Source organism: Lichenostomus cassidix, chromosome 8 (genome assembly GCF_008360975.1).
Source record: "Lichenostomus cassidix isolate B80296 chromosome 8, HeHo_3.0, whole genome shotgun sequence".
Taxonomy (NCBI): Eukaryota; Metazoa; Chordata; class Aves; order Passeriformes; family Meliphagidae; genus Lichenostomus; species Lichenostomus cassidix.
In genome coordinates, this window is record NC_139489.1 from 22,703,871 (window position 1) to 22,723,275 (window position 19,405).

Sequence of the window (19,405 nt, forward strand, 5' to 3'; positions counted from 1 at the left end):
GAAAAAGCATTTGTAGAAATCCAAATGTTTCGTTACACAAATCCTCAAAAGGAGAAGACTTCAAACACTATACAATATGTAACCCATCATCCAAGGTCGTGAGATTCTGTGGGGTTTTTAAGAGAATGAAAGGTTTTTGGATGTTTTAAAGAAGTGGGGTGGTTTTTTTAGATGACAGATGCTCCCTATAAATTTACTTTAGTGAGATAGATCAGTGGTAGGAATCTTTGCAGATGCTGATTTTGAATCAAAAGACTATACCTAACAGAAAAATATTATCTTGAATTTTAGGCCACATGTTATGGATTCAGCATTATTATATTAAATATGACCAGTATTTTTTCTATCACAGACACCCCTCCCTACAGAATGCATTAATGATTCTTAGTATTATGGCTTGAGGTGGACAAGATGCAAGACAGCTGTCTCTGATTTCTTCTTCTGTTAGAAGCCACTAAATTACAGAAAATAAACCACCTGGAATTTCAGTTTGAAACACAGTTTGAGATAGCAGAAAATAATAAAAATTCTCTAGTTCTCAATCAATATTCTCTGTCATTTACCATAATACAAACCAGACTCCGAGGATTTCCTCTAAATCATGTATTTGAGGACTAGGAGCCCTGGTTACTGACTCTACATTAGTAATTTATGTGAAAAAAAATCCTCAGGCTCATGAAATTAATCTAGAGTCTTACACAGATTACAGAAGGAATTATGAGCACAGTTATTCAGACAAAATCCACCATTTCCACAGCAGAGCTTCCTTTTCCTTGGAAGCCATTCAAGGAATGGTATCATTGAAGTTTAATGTGAATTTTAAAAGGGGAAAGTCTGCAGCTTAATCTGCCCTGACTAGGAACTACAGCAAGTTGAGGGAAACATGAGGGTGGAACAACATTAGGTAAAAGCAGGGACAAATCCCCAGCTGGCCAGGCTGAAGCAGCTCAGTCAGACTGGGTGATGTGCACAGTGTTTGGAAGAATTGCAGTTCCTCCAGCATGTCAAAAAAAGGGCAGTAGGGAATTGCTCTTAAAAGGGGATTTATTCTCCATTTTATGATCCAGGTTTTCTGTCGGCTATGAACAAATATTGCTGAAATTTATTACAGGGATAGGACCTCTTGAGTCACTGGAGAAATGGGTTTTTTCCACAGATTTTGTTGGTTTTCCTAGTTTAAGCATCTGTGCTTGAAGAAAAGGATTCAGGCATTTAAGGTACTTGCTAAATCTTTGTTATTTCTGCTGTAAACCCTTCATGTCCCCCAGAATTAGCTGTAAATGAGGATACCTACAGGATGGAGCTGTAGGAATTAATGCACTAAAGCTACTGAGGAAATGTGACAGATGGAGAGTCAGCTCAAGTCTCAACCCCAAGACACAGGAAATTCTGACAGCTCTGAAAGTCCACTTCTTCAATTTCACATTATTTAACATTCACTAAACAAATGCATCACCAATTTCAGTATCAAGAATTTTTAAGGCTGACAAAATATCTCTGTATTCCTGTAGAAACCATGTACATGGGGAAAAAACTTAGCAGATGAACAGTTGGAGTTGTTAATCTCTTAATTGGTCTCACACAAAAGAAAAAAAAAAATCTATCTCTGTAGCTCATCCAGCACGGAAGAGTGCTGGGCAGGATGTCTGCATCCTTTGGTGAACCTGATGGGCCAAGTCTCTTTAAATTACTGGGAGAGAAGTGTGGAATGCCTCAAGAGCCTGAGGATAGCCTGAGGGAAAAGGGGTGGAAAAGGAAGGAATCAGGCAGAGAGAAGGGCTGGACAGGTGGCAGCAGCTGGAAATACACATTTTCCTTGCTAGGCATAAGAGCCGGTGCCTATTACCTCCAACAGGATGCCATCTTCCTGCTTTGAGATTGGATATTTAGTCCCAGTTCCTCCCTGAGAGTCTCCCTTTCCGTAAGAACTGGAGCTTTTATTTCTAATTCTCAGGGTGGGTGTTAGGGGTACCTTGATCATACAGTGCAGGCAGGTGGATGAAACAAGCCGTGAGGGAAGGGGGAGAACAGCAGCCCATTTCCCACCGTGCTGGTTTAAACTGCCTCTGAATGGTTGGAACTTGGGCTGCTTGGCCTCCTCTCCCCTGCTGTGCTGAATCAAAGCTTCATAAAGTCCCTGCTCGTCTCAGAATGCAAAAGCAACCCTTGTGACAGGCAGAAAATATTACTGCTGGCACTGGCTTGTCAGTTCATCAGGAGAGAACCACACAACCAAAAATCCTGCACAATACAAATGAAATTATGCTGTCCATCCCCTGGAAGAATAAAATGTGCATTTAGCACTTGAGATCTGCAATAATTGCATGCAAAGCCTGGGGGAAGACACGAAAATTCAGAATACAGAAGAAAAAAGAAGATATGATAAAGCAAACAACACAATATTAAAGAAAGAAACATGTCTGGACAGTAGTCCAATTTACAAAATTTGCATAACACACAAAACCAAAACTGAACCAAAGCAGACCAAAACCAGTTTCTATTTTGGCTTTTTGAGCGAATTTTGAAGCACTCCAAAGCTGTGTTCCTCAAAGGAAGCTGTGATAGGAGAATGGACTTAATTTTAACTGGATACCTAGAACATCAATTTACTTAATAAAAAAATACAAGCTTTACAATTACAGAACATCTCCTTGAAATGCTCACCAAGAAGCACCCTCATAACTTTAAAACATCACTTGGACTTTCCCCTCTCTCACAGCTTTGTGAAGTTGGGGATGTGCTTGTATTCCTCACTGAATGACACATAACAATAATCAAGTGCTCATTAGCATAAAAACCCCTGCATGTTTCACAATAACTGGGAACCTTTCCTAGGTCTAGAGACTGATCTATATTGCTGCATTCAAGTTCTAAAGTTATAATACCCAAAAAAATCACCATGTTTATGGCTTGGGTGTTACTAGAACAAAGTGCAAAATCTTGACCACTTATAAAGAAATGCTTTACACCAAGTGTAAAGCTGGGTTTCACCACCAGCTAAGCACTGGTGAAATCTCCTAAGGAAAATCAGGCAGGCAATACTGACACTTGTGGTCAATTCTAGATTGCTATTTTTCATTCACTTACAAACATGCTTGGGATAGCTAAGAAATATGTTGGGATCACAAAATGGCCAAGCAAATTCCAAGTATTTGCCAATCCTATCTCCACTCTAGCTGAACTTACTGGAGAAGTATTCTTTTTGAAGGAAAGAGGAGAATGGCCACTGGCCATACACATAATAATTCTTAACTTGTAAAATTAAAACTAAGCATTTATGACACTCTGTATCAACACATTTCCAGAAGGTAAAAATAAAGCTTAAAAGCAAGAATAACCAACCTTGAAAATGTTGCCATTAATCATTCTGAACTGTCACTTGAAAGGTTTTCAACACATTACACTTGATATAATACTACATTTTACTATGATAAAGTGGAATAAACTGCAAATGGAGTATCCAGAAAGCACAGTCCATATGGGAACAGTGATAGGCCAACCATGCCCCAAGTATTTAAACTCTCCTGGGGCTTGTGCCACCAGGCAGAAGTTACCAAGCAGGACACACCTGACTACTGCACTTACTGCAGGTTGCTTGGAGGGATTTCTGCAAATGTTGTCAAGACAGAACTTTACCCAATGGCCCAACATAAGAGTTTATTATAAAACCAGTTAGACAAGAGTCTGCTGACACCCTCTAAAAACGACACATAGAGAGTTTTTGAAGTTTTTTGACAAAAATATTCCAAAACTACACAAGTTTGCTCTGCACAGGTACATTTTGCTCAGTTCCCAGTTTGACATGCACAGGTTCTTGTGAGCAGCCCTCTCCTCTCCCTCACTGAACACTCCAGTTCCTGGTCACAGCAACTCTGCCTGTTCCTCACACAGCCTGTACATCTTCACTTACTCCTTGTAGTCTTAATAGGTGGCAGCATTTCAAACACTAACATTGCAGCTTCTAATTTGGGATGTAACCATAGTAACATTACAGAACACACTACTCCCTGCATGGAGAACAAGCAGTCCACTGACCCTTTGCGCTGAGACTGGGCTGAAATAAAGCTCATTCCAACCTCCAGCCCAGCAAGATAACCAAAACCTGCAGGTCCTATTTCCAGTACAAAGCAAGAGCTGCCCTCCTGAAATATCCCCAAACACACAGGATCATGGAAAAGTAGCAAAGAACCAAGTGCTATAAAACAAAAGGAAATTCTTCCCGGAACTTTGACTCTAAAGCTAGAGTCAAAGCAGTCACTCCCAGATGGAAAGCAGTACAAAAATCAAAGTTTTTTCTTATTTTTCTGTAAGATGAGGAAAGACCTGCTCATCCTTTGTTTGGAGGGAAAAAAAAAAAAGAGAATGAACAAAAGAAATTGGTCATAAATATTTAAGAATTCAATACTCAATTTGTTCATAAGGCAAGATGACAATTTTTACACATATCAACAGACAACAGCTCTGCCTGAACTTTACAGGCTACACACAAGGGATATGGCCATTTAATTAAAAACCAAAGCTGATGTCTGTTCCGTTCTAAATTTACTTTAAAAAGGATTCTATTTAGAAAAACAGCCCCTAGGATTTTTGTACCTTTAATATTTACTAATGAGCATTTACAGAAAAATTAAGACAGCTCTGCTCCTTCCAATACAGAAAGATCCTACCTATAGCTCCCAAGCTTTAGGTACAGCGAAGCAGTAGCAAATAATTAAAGTTGAAACAGCATGGATTTTAGTAATCATTCTGTTGAAATTTGAACTCATTCCCACATGCAAGGTTACATGTCTTATCTGGCAATTCAAAACTCAGAGGCACATTTACATGTTTGTGTTTGGCAAGAACATTACTTCCTTCTGCCTAAGTCCTCATGGGTGCACTGACCACATAAACAACCCACTTGGTTTCCTACTCACAGCCCAGAGTGCAGCGAACTGGGAGGGCTGCTGGCCACACTCTCACACATTTGTGGGCATCAGCAACAGGCTACACAAAATCCTGGATATGATACAGGGCAGGGATAAGAAAGCTTTGTGTGTTTAAGTGGGAAATTGAGTAGTCTGGGCACATAGGGAACCTTTCCATGCACTGGTTCTCAATTATTCATAAAGGTCCCAGATCAGCAAGGGGTGCTGGACACAGAACCTTTTCTCGTGCTCCACCCCCACACTGACCCCCTCCCCTCCAGTTTTTAAACACTGCTATTTTTAGAGTGGATGAGATACAAAGTCCTTACTGATATGCACTTTATATTTATAATTACTATTTAGGAAATGCACTCATGATCCTAGAATGTCCTCAGATAGGATCAAAGGATTTGTGGAAATTGTTATTAGGTTAGGAAATGCATGCATTACAAACAAGACTAAATTAATAGAGAAAGTTAGTGTACATAGATGATTTAGTTAGGATGATCTAAATCTGATTACGTTTCTAGTAAATTATCATAATATGCATCTAGAATAATAAAACACACTGACTGCCTGGGGAAGCCTTATTTCCCAGTAAGGGACATGCCTACCCCCAGTCCTACAAATCAAACACACCAGATAAATTACAGTTTCTTTACCCTTTGGCTAAAAAAAAAAAAAAAAAAAAAAAGTCTAAAGAGCTAGTCATTAGCTTTTCAAAACAGAGTGGGCAAACAGAGTGACTAATAAATACCTGGGTAAGTATGCTGCTAGCTCTCTATTTTCCTAACTATCTATTGTGGTATTTTATTTATATAGTAAATAGAATAAGATGCTTCAGCATAGAAGGGTCAGTCATTGAAGGAGAGAAATAAAAGGAATACAAGTTTCCTTAGGACCAAAAAGACAATTTGTATGATACAGGTATGTCTGTAGCAGACAAAAGCCATTTCTGGTTCATCAATAATTGAAATGAAGGCCCCCTGACTCTGCAATGCCAGACTTGAGGCTGTACCATAGCAGAAAGCCATTAACAGCAGAGAGGCAGCTTAACAGCATGTACTAATATATCAGTGTTGTTCAGCTTAATTGAATAACCTCACATAACAAAATGCAGCTTTTAAAGAGTAAGCATGTAAAAAGGAAATATGAGCAAAGAAAGACATTTTTATCTTTACCATGAAGGTACAAACCATTTGTACTCCAAGAGAGCCAAACGGGTTAAATCAAGCTTCAGCATTTAAATGCTTATAATACCCTTGCACTGCAGAACAGCTTTTGGAATAGGGGAATAGAACATCTAGCATTAAAAATCCCCTAGAGAATCATAAGTTACAGTGTCAAGGGAAAGTGAAAACAGTCTGTAAAAACCCTCAATTTTTCACTTAATGATCATACAATTTTTATACTATTCACCTACCACTGTGCATGAGCTGAGTATGTATCATTTATCAAATAAGAGCAAGAGCCTGTAAAGCTTCCTGTCTGCCTTTGGATTTAGTCAAAATGAATGCAAACAATCACGTGGGATTCAGCCAAGCAGTGACGTTAAATTCTGCTCTGTCAGAAGACAGCATCTGTCAAAGCCCACATTTAAACTGCTGCCTGCCTGTGCAGCAGCTGAAGAACTCCGGAATGGATTTTATCCACCACAATTCTGGGTTAAAACAGCTCCAAACCATTTCTATTACTGCCTAGCAACAATGAAGGAAGGAACAGAGGGAGATCCTATTACTGAAGACAACTGAGGCACTACGTGCTAGCCCTCCCCGCTAACATTTCCAGCAGAAATATGGATCCTGAGGAGAGGAGAACACAGCCCTGCATTGTCCGAGGCGGGAAACACCAGATGTGAGAGCCCCAGCGCAGCGGCTGGGAGCGCCAGCCAGCCCCGCGCCGGCAGCAGCCACAACTCCTGTCCTTTTGTCTGCAGCGTGAACAGAAAGCCCCGAGGCAAGGACGACACCTCGGAGCGGGGAAGGTAACACGGCCACGGGCAGACAGATGGACAGAGTGGATCCCGAGCAGAGCGGTCGCAGGAAGCAGGGCTGCTGGGGGATGTGCGCATGGTCGAGAGCATCTTTTTTGCTGAAGTGATGGCGTGCCCAAACTATTTTCTGTGGGTATTATCCTGCACCACAAATGGCCTGAGCAAGGAAGGTATGTCAAACCCTTGTGTGTGATATTCATTCGCTTGTCTGTCACCTTTTCAGCCATTACAGATAATGATCGTTCCTCATTTGCGGCGCCCCGAGATAACACTGTCTGTGAGCAGGGAGAAACAATCGTAGCAGGTTTTGCTCTCCCCCAGCACAATGTCACTCCTTACACTGACTGAATGCACTGCTCACAGGCTGCCAAGGCTGCTGGGGCTGGAGAGGCAGGATTAAAGGGATAATGGAGCTCCTGTAATGATTGCTTTTAACTGAGAAATTAAAAACTCAAAGCCCTCCGATATTGAAAAACCAGTTAGAAATCCTCTCAAACTAGGTCAGAATTAATCCTTATCTGAAGTAATCTTAAAGCATGGGTAAAATGTCCATAATGTGACATACCGAGAGCACTGAACCATCAAAACAGACCATGCAGTCAAAAGACATTATCTTGAAAGTCCCTTCAGCCCTTTTTACACTTGCTTTTCTGCCCCCCAAACACAAGCAAAATGTCATCAGGGCACCACCGGCCAAGCATAAAGTGGGAGCATGCAAAAGCCTGGGCATGATTTAAACCATCAGCACTGCAATCAGGCACCACGATTTACTAGGAACATCAGGCTCCCCTGACATCCCAAAAGGAAACCTTCAAACACTGCACACTCAAAATGGTAAGCACGTAACTTATCTCCTGCCATCACTGCAATTTCTGTTTAATATGAAAACACTGACTGTTTAACTTGGACTGTAAAATGACATTCCATCTAATTGCCATTCATTCCTATTTATTGTTGAAATTTAAATACTTCATCGCTAGTAGCAAAAAAAAAAAAAAAGGGATGAATACTTGCAATACAAATTTAGGACCTAAATCTATAGCAACTCAATACACCACAGAAAGAAAGTGCTTATCTGCAGAATCTACCAATAAGCTATAATAAATCATTAGATGTCAATATAAATGTGCTTTCTTTGCCCAAGGCAATGCTAACATGAAATAAAACAACAGCAGCTGGAAAGAGTCCACAAACCTAAGCATGCAGCATACAACAGACACCAGTTTCACACCAGTTTTAATACATTTAAAATATAAAGTCACTTTACAGAACTTTTAAAGCAACAAAAAAATGTACCTTCAGGCAACACTCCAGGAGAAGCACACTTGGCTAATGAATCAGACATTTAAAAACCTGCACACCAAACCTTATCCCAAATACTGTTTAGTGCAAAAGATTAATGGAGTTTGTAAGGGAACTCAGGCACATTAAAAGAGGCCCAATATGCAAGTGCTGCTCATCAGAATACAGACTCAGGCTGCCTTTTGAACTCTTCCCTCTAATTTAAGAGTTTGCCCACAGAGCTAATCAAAATATGAAAATCCAAGACGTGTGAATAGGAAGTCTAATGCTTCAATTTGCAAAGCTGTAATTATAGAGCAGAACTGCAAGTACCAGGAACCAAAACACCAGCAGAGCACAGACCACAAATAAAAATTCAAGAGGCATTCACAGTTTATGTATTTGGCATTTGATAATGCATCAGTGACTGCACTATCAAGTGCCAAAAATGAAGCAGCATTATCATAAATAATATCTCCAAAATGCAGTTACGTGCAACAACACACTCTGAGAGGACAATGCGAGTGTTCTAGAGACCCTTTGCTGTACTTAGGTTTTCTTACCTACTGTCAATAGTTGGTGCCTGTTCGTAATCTTTCTGTGAAATGGAATTTTAAATATTTGGGAGGGGGAAAAATCATGCTCTAACCCTAATTAAATGAAAGTGATACTTTTACTATACTATTTGATGCTGGGTTTAATACCTATGAACATTTTTTCACATTATTTTTAAACAATGCACCCTAGCATGTAGTGTTTTTTTCCCAAGGTGCAATTGTTGTTGCTGTGTTTTCAACGCTTAATACCCCACTGTATATTTTGAAACGTTTTACACACAAACTGCAAAGAAAATGAGCCCAAGTTATTTGGGTTTTTTCAGTCAATAGCTTTCTGAAGCTAAAAAATAGATGTGGGTGCTTCCCCTATTCATATAATGCTTTTTTAAATAGCAAACAGAGACAGATTTTCTACAAAACTCCTACCTTGAAAAATCAAGGAAATATGTGAAAAATCTAGGAAATAGGACTCTTAAAATTTATTCTGATTCTAGTTCTGTCCCTCACTGTAAAACTTATTTTCATGTGCACTATGTGAGCATGCAGCCTCATAAAGAAAGGTTTCAGCCATTACAACTGCCTTTGCTGGGACAATTCCTCAGTGCATCAGGGAAAGGCAGCACCTGCAAACAGTTTTCAGTTTACACAAATATTTGTGTAACTTAAGATTCTCACTTCTGCCTATTGCCTATCAAAGCAGGTGCACAACAAAACACTACCTCGGTTAAAGATTAAACTGAGATTACTAGTGCACATTTGCTAAAGTATTTCCATCCAATGACTGTAGTTTTCCAAGTGGAACAATTCAGTGTGACAAAATTAATCTGAGTTGTAGTTGCTAGTCCACATTCGTGCAATTCTGGCTTTGATTTTCTCCCTGAACTGTGGACGCATGCAATGGAACCCTAATTCATCAACCATCCTCACCGCTGCCCTCCAATCTGCTATCAAGCGATTAACTGCCCTGAGATCCAGGCTATCCTTTGAAGTGACATTTATGTTTGCTTATGCCGAGATATTCCCGAAGAGCTGAGTGTTCATTTACAACTCGCTGCACACTCCAGACAAACTGACAATTAAAAGTTTTGAGGGGAGCCTTCTGTCTTTTCAGCAGGCAAAAGCAGGTGCAAGGAGTCAGATAAACAAGTCTTGCACATTTGGGGTTTACCTTCTTTTACAGAAGGACAACACTCGAGTTAAAGCAGTACCAGCGTGGAGTGTCGGGTTAATTCCTGAACTACACCATTTAGACACAGGCGTTTATAGTTTTTAGGCAGCTGACTCTCTGGGAAGTAGCACCAGCCCTGAACAGTTACACAGGAAAATAAGAGATACTTTGAGCAACCTTTAAAACCAAACGCACGATAGCAACTGAAGCGCACTGGGCCGGACGGGAGGCGCCGCTCGGCTGTCCCCGGGCCCCGCTCGGCTGTCCCCGGGCCCCGCTCGGCTGTCCCCGGGCCCCGCTCGGCTCTTCCCGGAGGATCGCGGCGCGCTCGCCCTTGTCGCGTCACACTCGGCGCGCAGCGGCGCCCCCTGGCGGGGTCTGTGAGGCGGCGGCCTGGCGGTAAGGCAGCTGCCGCTCTTTGCGGAGGGTGTTTGTACAAATACCGGCAATAAGCAAAATAAACATCGCTAATAGCAGCCTCCCCGCCCTTCGGAAATGCGCTTATTCCCGCACGCGAACAGGGCAGACTGGATGTTGCATCACACACGTACAACTTAATATCCTATTATTCGATTGACATCTCCTCCTGAATTCCTTCCTTACATTGTTAAACCCTGTAATTTCCCATGTAACTTATCACTTAGTTTTAAATGCACAAATGAATCCAAATATTAGTTTAAGAAGATAGCGAAGCAATTAATAAATTACATATTTCTATTAGAAACAGCATTTTCTATGGGCTCTCGTTCAACTGTCATTCCTTTTCCTATACAAAACCCTAGGGCCCAGGAATAAATTAGAGCAAATTGAAAATCGCAAACGAATTGCTACTGTGCAGCGAAAGGTTCATTTACGAGATGATGTGATCAGCTTTTAATATGCAGCATCATGAAGCTGCCATATTGACTCTGCTCCTGAATATGAACGAAAATTTAAGAGAAAATGAAGCACAGACTACTTTGGCACTTTTTCCTGCAGCTACAGCTGCTGGCCAGAATACTTGAAATTTCTGACTGCTATGAGAACTACAGTAGTTACATATACTTCTATAGAGGGGGGGAAAAACCCAAGCCAGAATGATGATCATCAGATAGTTGGCCAGAAACTTAGTTGTGTGCAATTTTATTTCCAGTTATCATCACTACCCAAGATCTCCGCCTACAAAAATCAAGAGCTTCATTTTATTCAGCTGCCTCTGAGCCTGGCACCACAGCCCAGTGCTCCACTCAATGTTTCCCTCCAATGCGGAGTAGAAGGCGAAAGGTGCCTGAGAGGTGACCGAAAATGCTATCCTGCATTAGCAGCTGAGGGCTGTGCAGTGAGGTTACTGGACCCTGAAAATTAATTTTGACAGGTGCATCTTCTCATTGACTTTCCGTGCACAGTGGGGGCCGATGGAGAGGCGCCAGGCAGTGTCCTGTGACTAACACAGCTCTGCCATCACCAACCCTCTGCCGTCTGTCCCACCACCAGGCATGGCCGTTTGCAAAACGGGCTTTAAACTGTGCGCCATCCTAGCCTCTGCATGTCAAATCAATTTTAATTAATGCCAATAAACCCTCCATCTGCCAGCAAGGCTTCTTCATTCAGTCCTTCTCAAACACTCTACAAGGATGTCACAGCCAGTGTATATGAAGCTATTTATGTCTACTTCACACTTTTTCCTGCTAAGATGATCCATTTTTTTTCCTCTTTATCTCTGGTATCCAGGATGTTTGTCAAAACTTTTGCCATGAAGAAAAGCACTTTTAAAGCTAACAAAACAAGTTAAATCATAAAACAAGGCTGGCTTTTAGCATAAATCAAATGTTGTTCCTATTGACATGGGCTTTTTAAAATAAAAAAATTTTGCTCAATTTTATGTTTGTATCTAGTTTCTATTTGTAACCCTTTATGGTGTTTGTTAAGGGCACACATGATCTCTGCAATGGTATGGTGAAGACCTTTGCTCAGTGATAATTGCTTATATACTCCAACAGAAACAGAAGTTACTCTACATTACAAAGTACTCCAATTAACTACTGTGTTTTACAACATTACCTTTTATGGCCACAGGTAAACGATACGTATTAAGGTAACAAATGGTGTTCCTCACTCCTGACAGGTCCAGCAGTTCACAGGCCCACAATGCACTCTTCCCACTTCCCCTGTGACGAGGATGTTTTTCACTGGTCCCAGGGCTTCTTCCGGACCAGACACAGAAGGTCACCTTGGCTTTCAAGGCCTGTAGCTCCGCTCCGCAACAACCTTTTCTATTGTGAACGTGTAAAATGAACAATTTCTGATTTATTTTTTTCTTACTTTTTGCAGAGTGAGCCATTTGCAGACCATTACTCAACATAAACAGAAGAAAATGAATACCAAAGAATAGCAGTGGATTCAAACCCAATTGGAAAAGCCTTTTGCTTGAGCATTGTCTCATATCCCATCACTGGATCCTTACAACATGCTTCAGTGGAGAAGACGACACTGCTGCTTGGCAAAGATGACCTGGAATACCAAAAGGTCTCTGTTTCGCACCCATCTCATTGGCCTGTTCTCTCTGGTGTTTCTTTTTGCCATGTTTCTGTTCTTTAACCATCACGACTGGCTGCCAGGCAAGGCTGGATTCAGAGAAAATCCCATGGCTTACACCATACGAGGATTTAGATCTACAAAAAGTGAGACCAACCACAGCTCTCTAAGGAACGTGTGGAGAGAGGCTGTGCCTCAGACACTCCGGCCTCAGATAGTCATCAACCCTAACAACACAGATCTGTCCCCGCAGGGAGTAACCGGTTTGGAAAATACCCTCAGTGCCAATGGAAGTATTTACAACGAGAAAGGCACTGGGCATCCAACTTCCTATCATTTCAAGTACGTCATCAACGAGCCTGACAAGTGCCAGGAGAAGATCCCTTTTCTAATACTGCTCATAGCTGCAGAGCCGGGCCAGGTGGAGGCCAGACAAGCAATCCGGCAGACCTGGGGCAACGAGAGCCTGACACCTGGCATCCAAATTGTGCGGATTTTTTTGTTGGGCTTAAGCATCAAGATCAATGGATACCTCCAGCGTACTATCCTTGAGGAAAGCAGACAGTACCACGACATCATTCAACAAGAATACTTAGACACCTACTATAATTTAACTATTAAAACTCTGATGGGAATGAACTGGGTTGCAACTTACTGTCCACATGTTCCCTATGTTATGAAAACTGATAGTGATATGTTTGTCAATACTGAATATTTAATACACAAGCTTCTGAAACCAGAACTTCCTCCGAGGCACAAGTATTTTACAGGTTATTTAATGAGAGGTTATGCACCTAATAGGAACAAGGATAGCAAGTGGTATATGCCACCTGATTTGTATCCGAGTGAACGTTACCCTGTGTTCTGCTCTGGAACCGGTTATGTTTTTTCTGGTGACTTAGCAGAAAAAATCTTTAAGGTCTCCTTAAGTATCAGACGTTTACATTTAGAGGACGTGTATGTGGGGATCTGTCTCGCCAAGCTGCGGATTGACCCCATGCCCCCACCCAACGAGTTTGTCTTCAATCACTGGCGAGTTTCTTACTCCAGCTGTAAATACAGCCACCTAATTACCTCCCATCAGTTCCAACCTAGCGAACTGATCAAATACTGGAACCACTTACAGCAGAACAAGCACAACGCCTGTGCCAACGCGGCGAAGGACAAGGCCGGCAGGTATCGCCACCGCAGGCTGCACTGAGGGTGACACCGCCAGCCCCGCGGGCCACGTGTAAATAGCGCTCAACGCACGGACGGTGACACGGAGCAGCCCCACGGCACAGCCTGGACTCAGCCCAGCACACAGGGCAGTCGGGAAATTATTTTTTTAAGTTCAAAAAGGGTATAGCTCTTGAATATTATGGAATTATAACCAAAAGGTTTTCCCAGCGAATTTGAGATTTAAGACAAAAAAAAAAAAACAGATGGTATATAAGGATTTCTGTGTTAATGTGCAATAATAAGCATGCACACTTTGGTGGTACAATTGCTGATTTATGTGCCAATAAAATATAATTGAGCATATTTTCCACACTAAAATTTTATTTTAAAAGATGCATTCATAGCTCTAGTTCTCTTCCATGTAATGATTTCTTGTTATCTAGAACTGGTATAAAATTAAAAATTAAGGATTTGCACAAAGGGCAGATCAGTTTTACCTTCAAATGCCACATGACAGTTATTATACACTTCTGTAATGTAAAACACATTTAACAATGTCACAATTTAGTAAGACACTACCAATCAGTTCTAAAGCACTGAGAAAGTACTCCCTCAGAGTAGGTCCAGTTTTGGGAAGTTTGCTTATTTGGTTTGGAAGGAGAGATAAATGAAATCAAAGTTGCAGAGACTTGTTTTGTACATCACCTTAAAAAATGCAAGTGGTGTTCTAGATGCAACTAGGTTGCCCACAAAGAGCCGACAAAGTTACTTCATTCTCCAGAAGTCACAGGGCAAGCTCCTAAAATCTGGTGCCAAGTAACTTTCATTCCACTTGGCACCTTCACACAAATTCACTGAATCTGCTCTTAATTTCCCTACATAACTGCAAGGTAACTTAAAGGCTGATGAGAAATTAAAACCTCAGTTCAAGTCTTGCACTGTTCTTGACAAAGTTTCATTTTGTGCAAAGGGGGAGAAAACTAATCAAACACTGATTTTGCTCTCTCCTGTCTGACAAAAACCAAGGATCACCCAAGTGAAAACACATCTGCTGGAGAAAATTAAGCCCCACACCTCAGTTTATAGGTGGGGAAGACTGGGTCATAGTAAGATTGAGAGTTCTGGATGGCTATATGGGCAGGAACAAAATCTAAGCAATTTAAAGTCACAACATGTACCACTGAAAATTAATTGTGAGAAGTGGGTTAAATCTATTTACAGGTTTCCAGTTATCTAACAAACAGAACTTTTAAAGCCTATTTTCCAACTGTTACAGCAGAGTTGTATCAAATTCAGGTTATTACTGTTTGTCACAGTGCCAGGGTAAGCAATACCCATCTCTGATTTAGCAGCAAATGATCGAACTGCAATTAGTTTTCTGTTTGACTGGGACTTTTTAATTGGATAAAATACAAATATTTGATGTACTTTTATTATTTAATAAAATTGATTATATTTATGGTCTTAAGATTTCACTTTTTATGGTAAAGCTGCTCAGGAAGAAAGAAATTTCTAGCTTTAGCATTACTTGGTTTTTCTAGTGTTCCCTAGTCCTTAAAGCCTGGTTTTCATGCAGAGTACAGAGATCACAGCAGGGTTTTCTCCTTTGTAATGAAAAGACAAATCATATTACTGAGCATTCTCAGCAGCTCTCGAGCTGTCTGTCTGCAGGAACTCTCACACGTGAACAGACTGCAAGGCACTGGATGCACCTCTGAAGCAATCCCAGCAGCTCCTGTGGAAGGTGGGCATGTGAATTTGCTCAACACCATTTTTTTTTGTGATCCTCCGCTAAATTCTCTCCTCTGGTGTATTTGGGGTGAGTTAATTGCACATTTGTGCATTTCCAACACACCTCAAATCATATAAACATCTGGTTTTGGAGAAAGCAAATACCTGTAAAACTAGTAACTCTCTTCTGCAGAGATTTCTCCCAACTAAATTGCATACTAAGTTCGTACACTTAGTTTACGTGATGATTACTGGCATTCATGTGAGAGAGCTGCGCTGGACAGACCTTTGGGAATGTGCTTTCAGCACCCATTGCTTTCCCCACTCAATCTGCTGCTTGCTCCCAGCTACCGCAGGCCACAGCTGACATCCAGCTGAAGCCACCTGCCTGAAGGTCACTGGAGGCAGGCTTCACACCAGTGCCAGCTCCAGACCCCCAGAGCGAGTGTGGGAAGCCAGCTAGTGCTGCAGGGTACTGAATCTGGGAAGCTGTCCAATCCCATAAGTGGCCTCTCCCCAGGCAGTGCTGGCCAAGGCTGCAGCCCAGCCTCCTGGAGAGGACTTCAGCGCTGCTCCCAGCTCCACTGTGATCTACTCGATTTTACCAACTCTGGCTAGTCCTAAATGCTGTTCCTGGCTCCTGGGTGCAGTCCAAGAGGTTAATAACTAAACCTTAAACAGTTTGGCACTTGAACCATCGAGTCTGGCAGGCAAACCACCTCTAGGGTGCTGGGCTTTGGAGCTCCTGCACGATGCTGATCTGCCCGAGCTTGGCAGAGCCACAGCGCGATGCCGACGAGTTCAGCATAGCAAACCTCCTGCTAGTTACAGGACTAGTGAGGAGTAGCAGATGCTAAACAAAAAGCCATTCTTTATGCTCTTTGAAGGGCCCAACGTGATTTTTAAAATTTGTATTAATGTTTGGGTGTAAGTTAAAACTACTCAATAAACACACTTGAGTCCTTTTCAAGATGGTCAAATGCTACTAAAATCATTTGCATCCAAGTACTGTTTTCTTGCACAGTTTGTTGCAAAGCTCTCAGAAACAAAAGGGAATCATTTTGTATGATGAAATATGCAATTACAGAAGGAAAGCCCTATATTCCTTTCTCTGAATGTTTTACTGTTTTCTAGCTTGTGTTTAAGCTATTTGCTCACTCTACTAGAATATGAAAACAGTTCATATTAAAAACAGTGCAGTAATTAGTTATATCATTAAAAGCTTGGACAAGTTCTCACTTCCTTTCCCCATACAGCAAGAAAAAAAGCATTTTTCATTAGCAATAGCACACGAAATCACAGCTAAAACTCCAACATGTCTGCAATGCAGTTAAAAAAAAGGGGAAAAAGGATACAATAATTCATTGAATATGGAAGTACAAGAGTTTGTATAATATTTGCTTTAAATGTTTTTACTTCTCTGTACATCTGCTTCAGGTTGAAAACAAATATAAAAGTCATAATGGCTCCAAAATTATGATGGGAGAAAAAAAATTGTGACATCATCAATACCATCATTATGGCAAAGAAAAGTCTTAGAAATGCTGCCCTGGTAACAAAATCAGAACTTGGAAAAATCAGAACAAAATCCATAATTTTCCCATATTTGTTTAACTTTAAACTAAATAAATATTTACATGTTGATAGTATAGGACCAAAATGAAGTCCCACCAAAAAACTTGTTATTCAACAATGAAACAATTCCTTCCACATCTCAAATTAAATCAGTGATGTGCAGATAACACACCAATAGAACTAAGAATGGAAAATTCAAAACTACAGTTTTTGGTGTAGTAGAACTGATCCCATCCCCAGTCACTGAGAGATCTTCCATGAGTAAAGATCACAATCTGTTCTAAATTAAAAAAACTACATGTCAAAGTACTTCCAAGCCTCAGTAGTTGTTCTGAGAGAAAATTCAGTGCCCACTAAGATCTTCACTTAAATTTATAAACTTAAATTATGGGATGGCAGTGATCTAGAAGAGATGAGACAGACTGGCTTTCAGGTTAACCTTACTAGAACAGCAATTTAGAATCTGCTTTTCTTTGCAGTGCAGTAATATAAAACGTGTCAGTCCTCATTTACAGAATATTTTCAGAATATATCAACATGTTAAGACATGCATTAACTCTCCAACCCCATGCTAAATCAGGCACTAGAGGGGAGGGAAGCACCTAGAGGCCATTACTTTAGACTGCCTCCCCCTTCCCACTAATTTTCCTGATACGTTAACACAGTCCCCCATTACACTTCAATCTGAAATACCTACATAATCCCACAGGACAAGAAAATCTTTTCTCTTCAATGAATGCTCATTGTAATGCGTGGAAACGTCCTAGGAGGAGATGAAAGGGAGAGGGAAGATGCTAATATAGCAGCTACTACTTCTTCCATTTGTGCTATTGGGAAGAACAGCCTTGTAACTGATTTGTAAAAACATCACTCGTCGTTGCCATGTTTTCCCAATTTTAAATGCCATTTCTTAATCCCCCTTTCATGCTGTGGAACAGCACAAACAAATAAATATTGGACAATCACTCAGTTACACTCTGAGAGCTGCACCTATCAGAGAGGAGCATTATTGTCCTTTTCATTTCAGATTGTCCTCCCAAGGCAGGATGTGACTCAGGACAGTCTCACCCCCCTTGCTGACCATACCTACTGGCCATGGCCATGGCTGTTACTCCTCCAGCCTCCATCTCTAGCCCATCCAGCCCTGCTTCCCAAGCCCAGGCACTCAGTGATGCAGCCCAGGGGAGGGAGGGAGGGAGTCAGGGAAGCTGCACTGCCAGCTCTGAAACGCTGCACTGTGCAAATGTAGGTCAGCAAGGACAGAATGTGGTCTCTGCTTTGTACCAAGAGTGAAGTCAAAGGCTTTCCGGGGCAGGAGGCTGGGGGAGGGATGTGGAAAACAACTTCTTGTGGCAAGTCAGTGAAAAAGGAGCTTGGACGTTAAAAAACAGAAGAGTGAAACTAAAAATGCAGCAGCTGATCAACACCACCCAGGCTGGAAATACAGGGCAGGCTCAGTGGCAGGGAAAAGTGTTACACAAGTGAGGCCAAATCAGAAAGCAGGATCTGAAATTCTAGTCATAAATGCTCACACTTCTGCATTTACAGAGAAAGTAGGAATTGGTGAGGTAAATCTATTCTTCTAACAAAATCTTTAGTTTGTGATTGCAGTGCATGTGTTTTATTAAGGCCTGAACCAAATTCCAAGTGGTGACACAATGGCATGAACAGCAGGTCAGTGACTCCACAGAGAGTACTTTACACATAGGACTGCCAGTGCACAGGCAAACCAAGAGCAAAGCAAATTAGATCACTTGTGCCTAGGATTTGTATTTAATTTTCACACAAAATGTTAATTTCAGCTTTCATTTGTTCCAGGTTAGCTCAAAAGAAACCCAGCCTGGTACAATATGGTACCTTCCTTTCACAGTTAAAAGACTGCTAAGGAATTTAGCTGAACATGGGATATGGATGAAAACGACCACGTTGCTGTTCTGATATTGCCATGGCAACAGTTACAGGAGCTCTCTTAAGCATTTAAATCTGACAGTTTTCCTGATAACACTAACTGAATGATAGTAATGATGCATTTTGGTTCATGAGCTAACTGCTCTATAACCACAGGGTACGAACCGTTCCCTTCGCTTTTCTCAAGACTGTGCTTTTGGTCAAAACGTTCTGACCGAGACAGTAACCTTGAATTACCACTCAAAAAAGAAAAAAAAAGTCCCTCCAGCTCAGGGAGTACTCATGGCTTAAAGCTTTCTGTACTCTCAAAGGTTTCCATTTGAATGTTTAAGTTGTGCACAGTCGGTGTGCAGGGTGGAGAAGTCAAGGCTGCTAACATCTTTGACGGGATTTTTCTCAAAGGGCTTTCATTCGGCTGGGAAGGCAGGAGAAAAGACAGCTCCTCCTGAAGGGTGGATTGAATTGTTGCTGACCTTCAAGGTGTCATTTGCTCAAGAAAAGAGAAGGAGGAAGAAACTGGCGTTTTTATACAGTCTTTATCAGTTTGTAACCAATATACACTTTTTAAAATAAAGAAACACTGCAAGCTGCTTTATCTCAGTAGAGGCCA

The 19,405-nt window shown here is 41.3% G+C and overlaps 2 protein-coding genes across 2 annotated transcripts in view; one reads left to right on the forward strand and one right to left on the reverse strand.

The window, feature by feature from the left end:
- The window catches only part of CDC73 (cell division cycle 73), a 100,959-nt gene that overhangs the window by 32,486 nt on the left and 49,068 nt on the right, over positions 1–19,405 (reverse strand). The window lies entirely within an intron of this gene.
- Positions 6,459–15,049, forward strand: LOC146434057 (beta-1,3-galactosyltransferase 2). The gene is made up of 2 exons (XM_085068345.1): positions 6,459–7,070; positions 12,217–15,049. Exon 2 carries the CDS (start codon positions 12,353–12,355, stop codon positions 13,619–13,621), a length of 1,269 nt encoding a protein of 422 aa, XP_084924471.1. The 5' UTR covers positions 6,459–7,070; positions 12,217–12,352; the 3' UTR covers positions 13,622–15,049.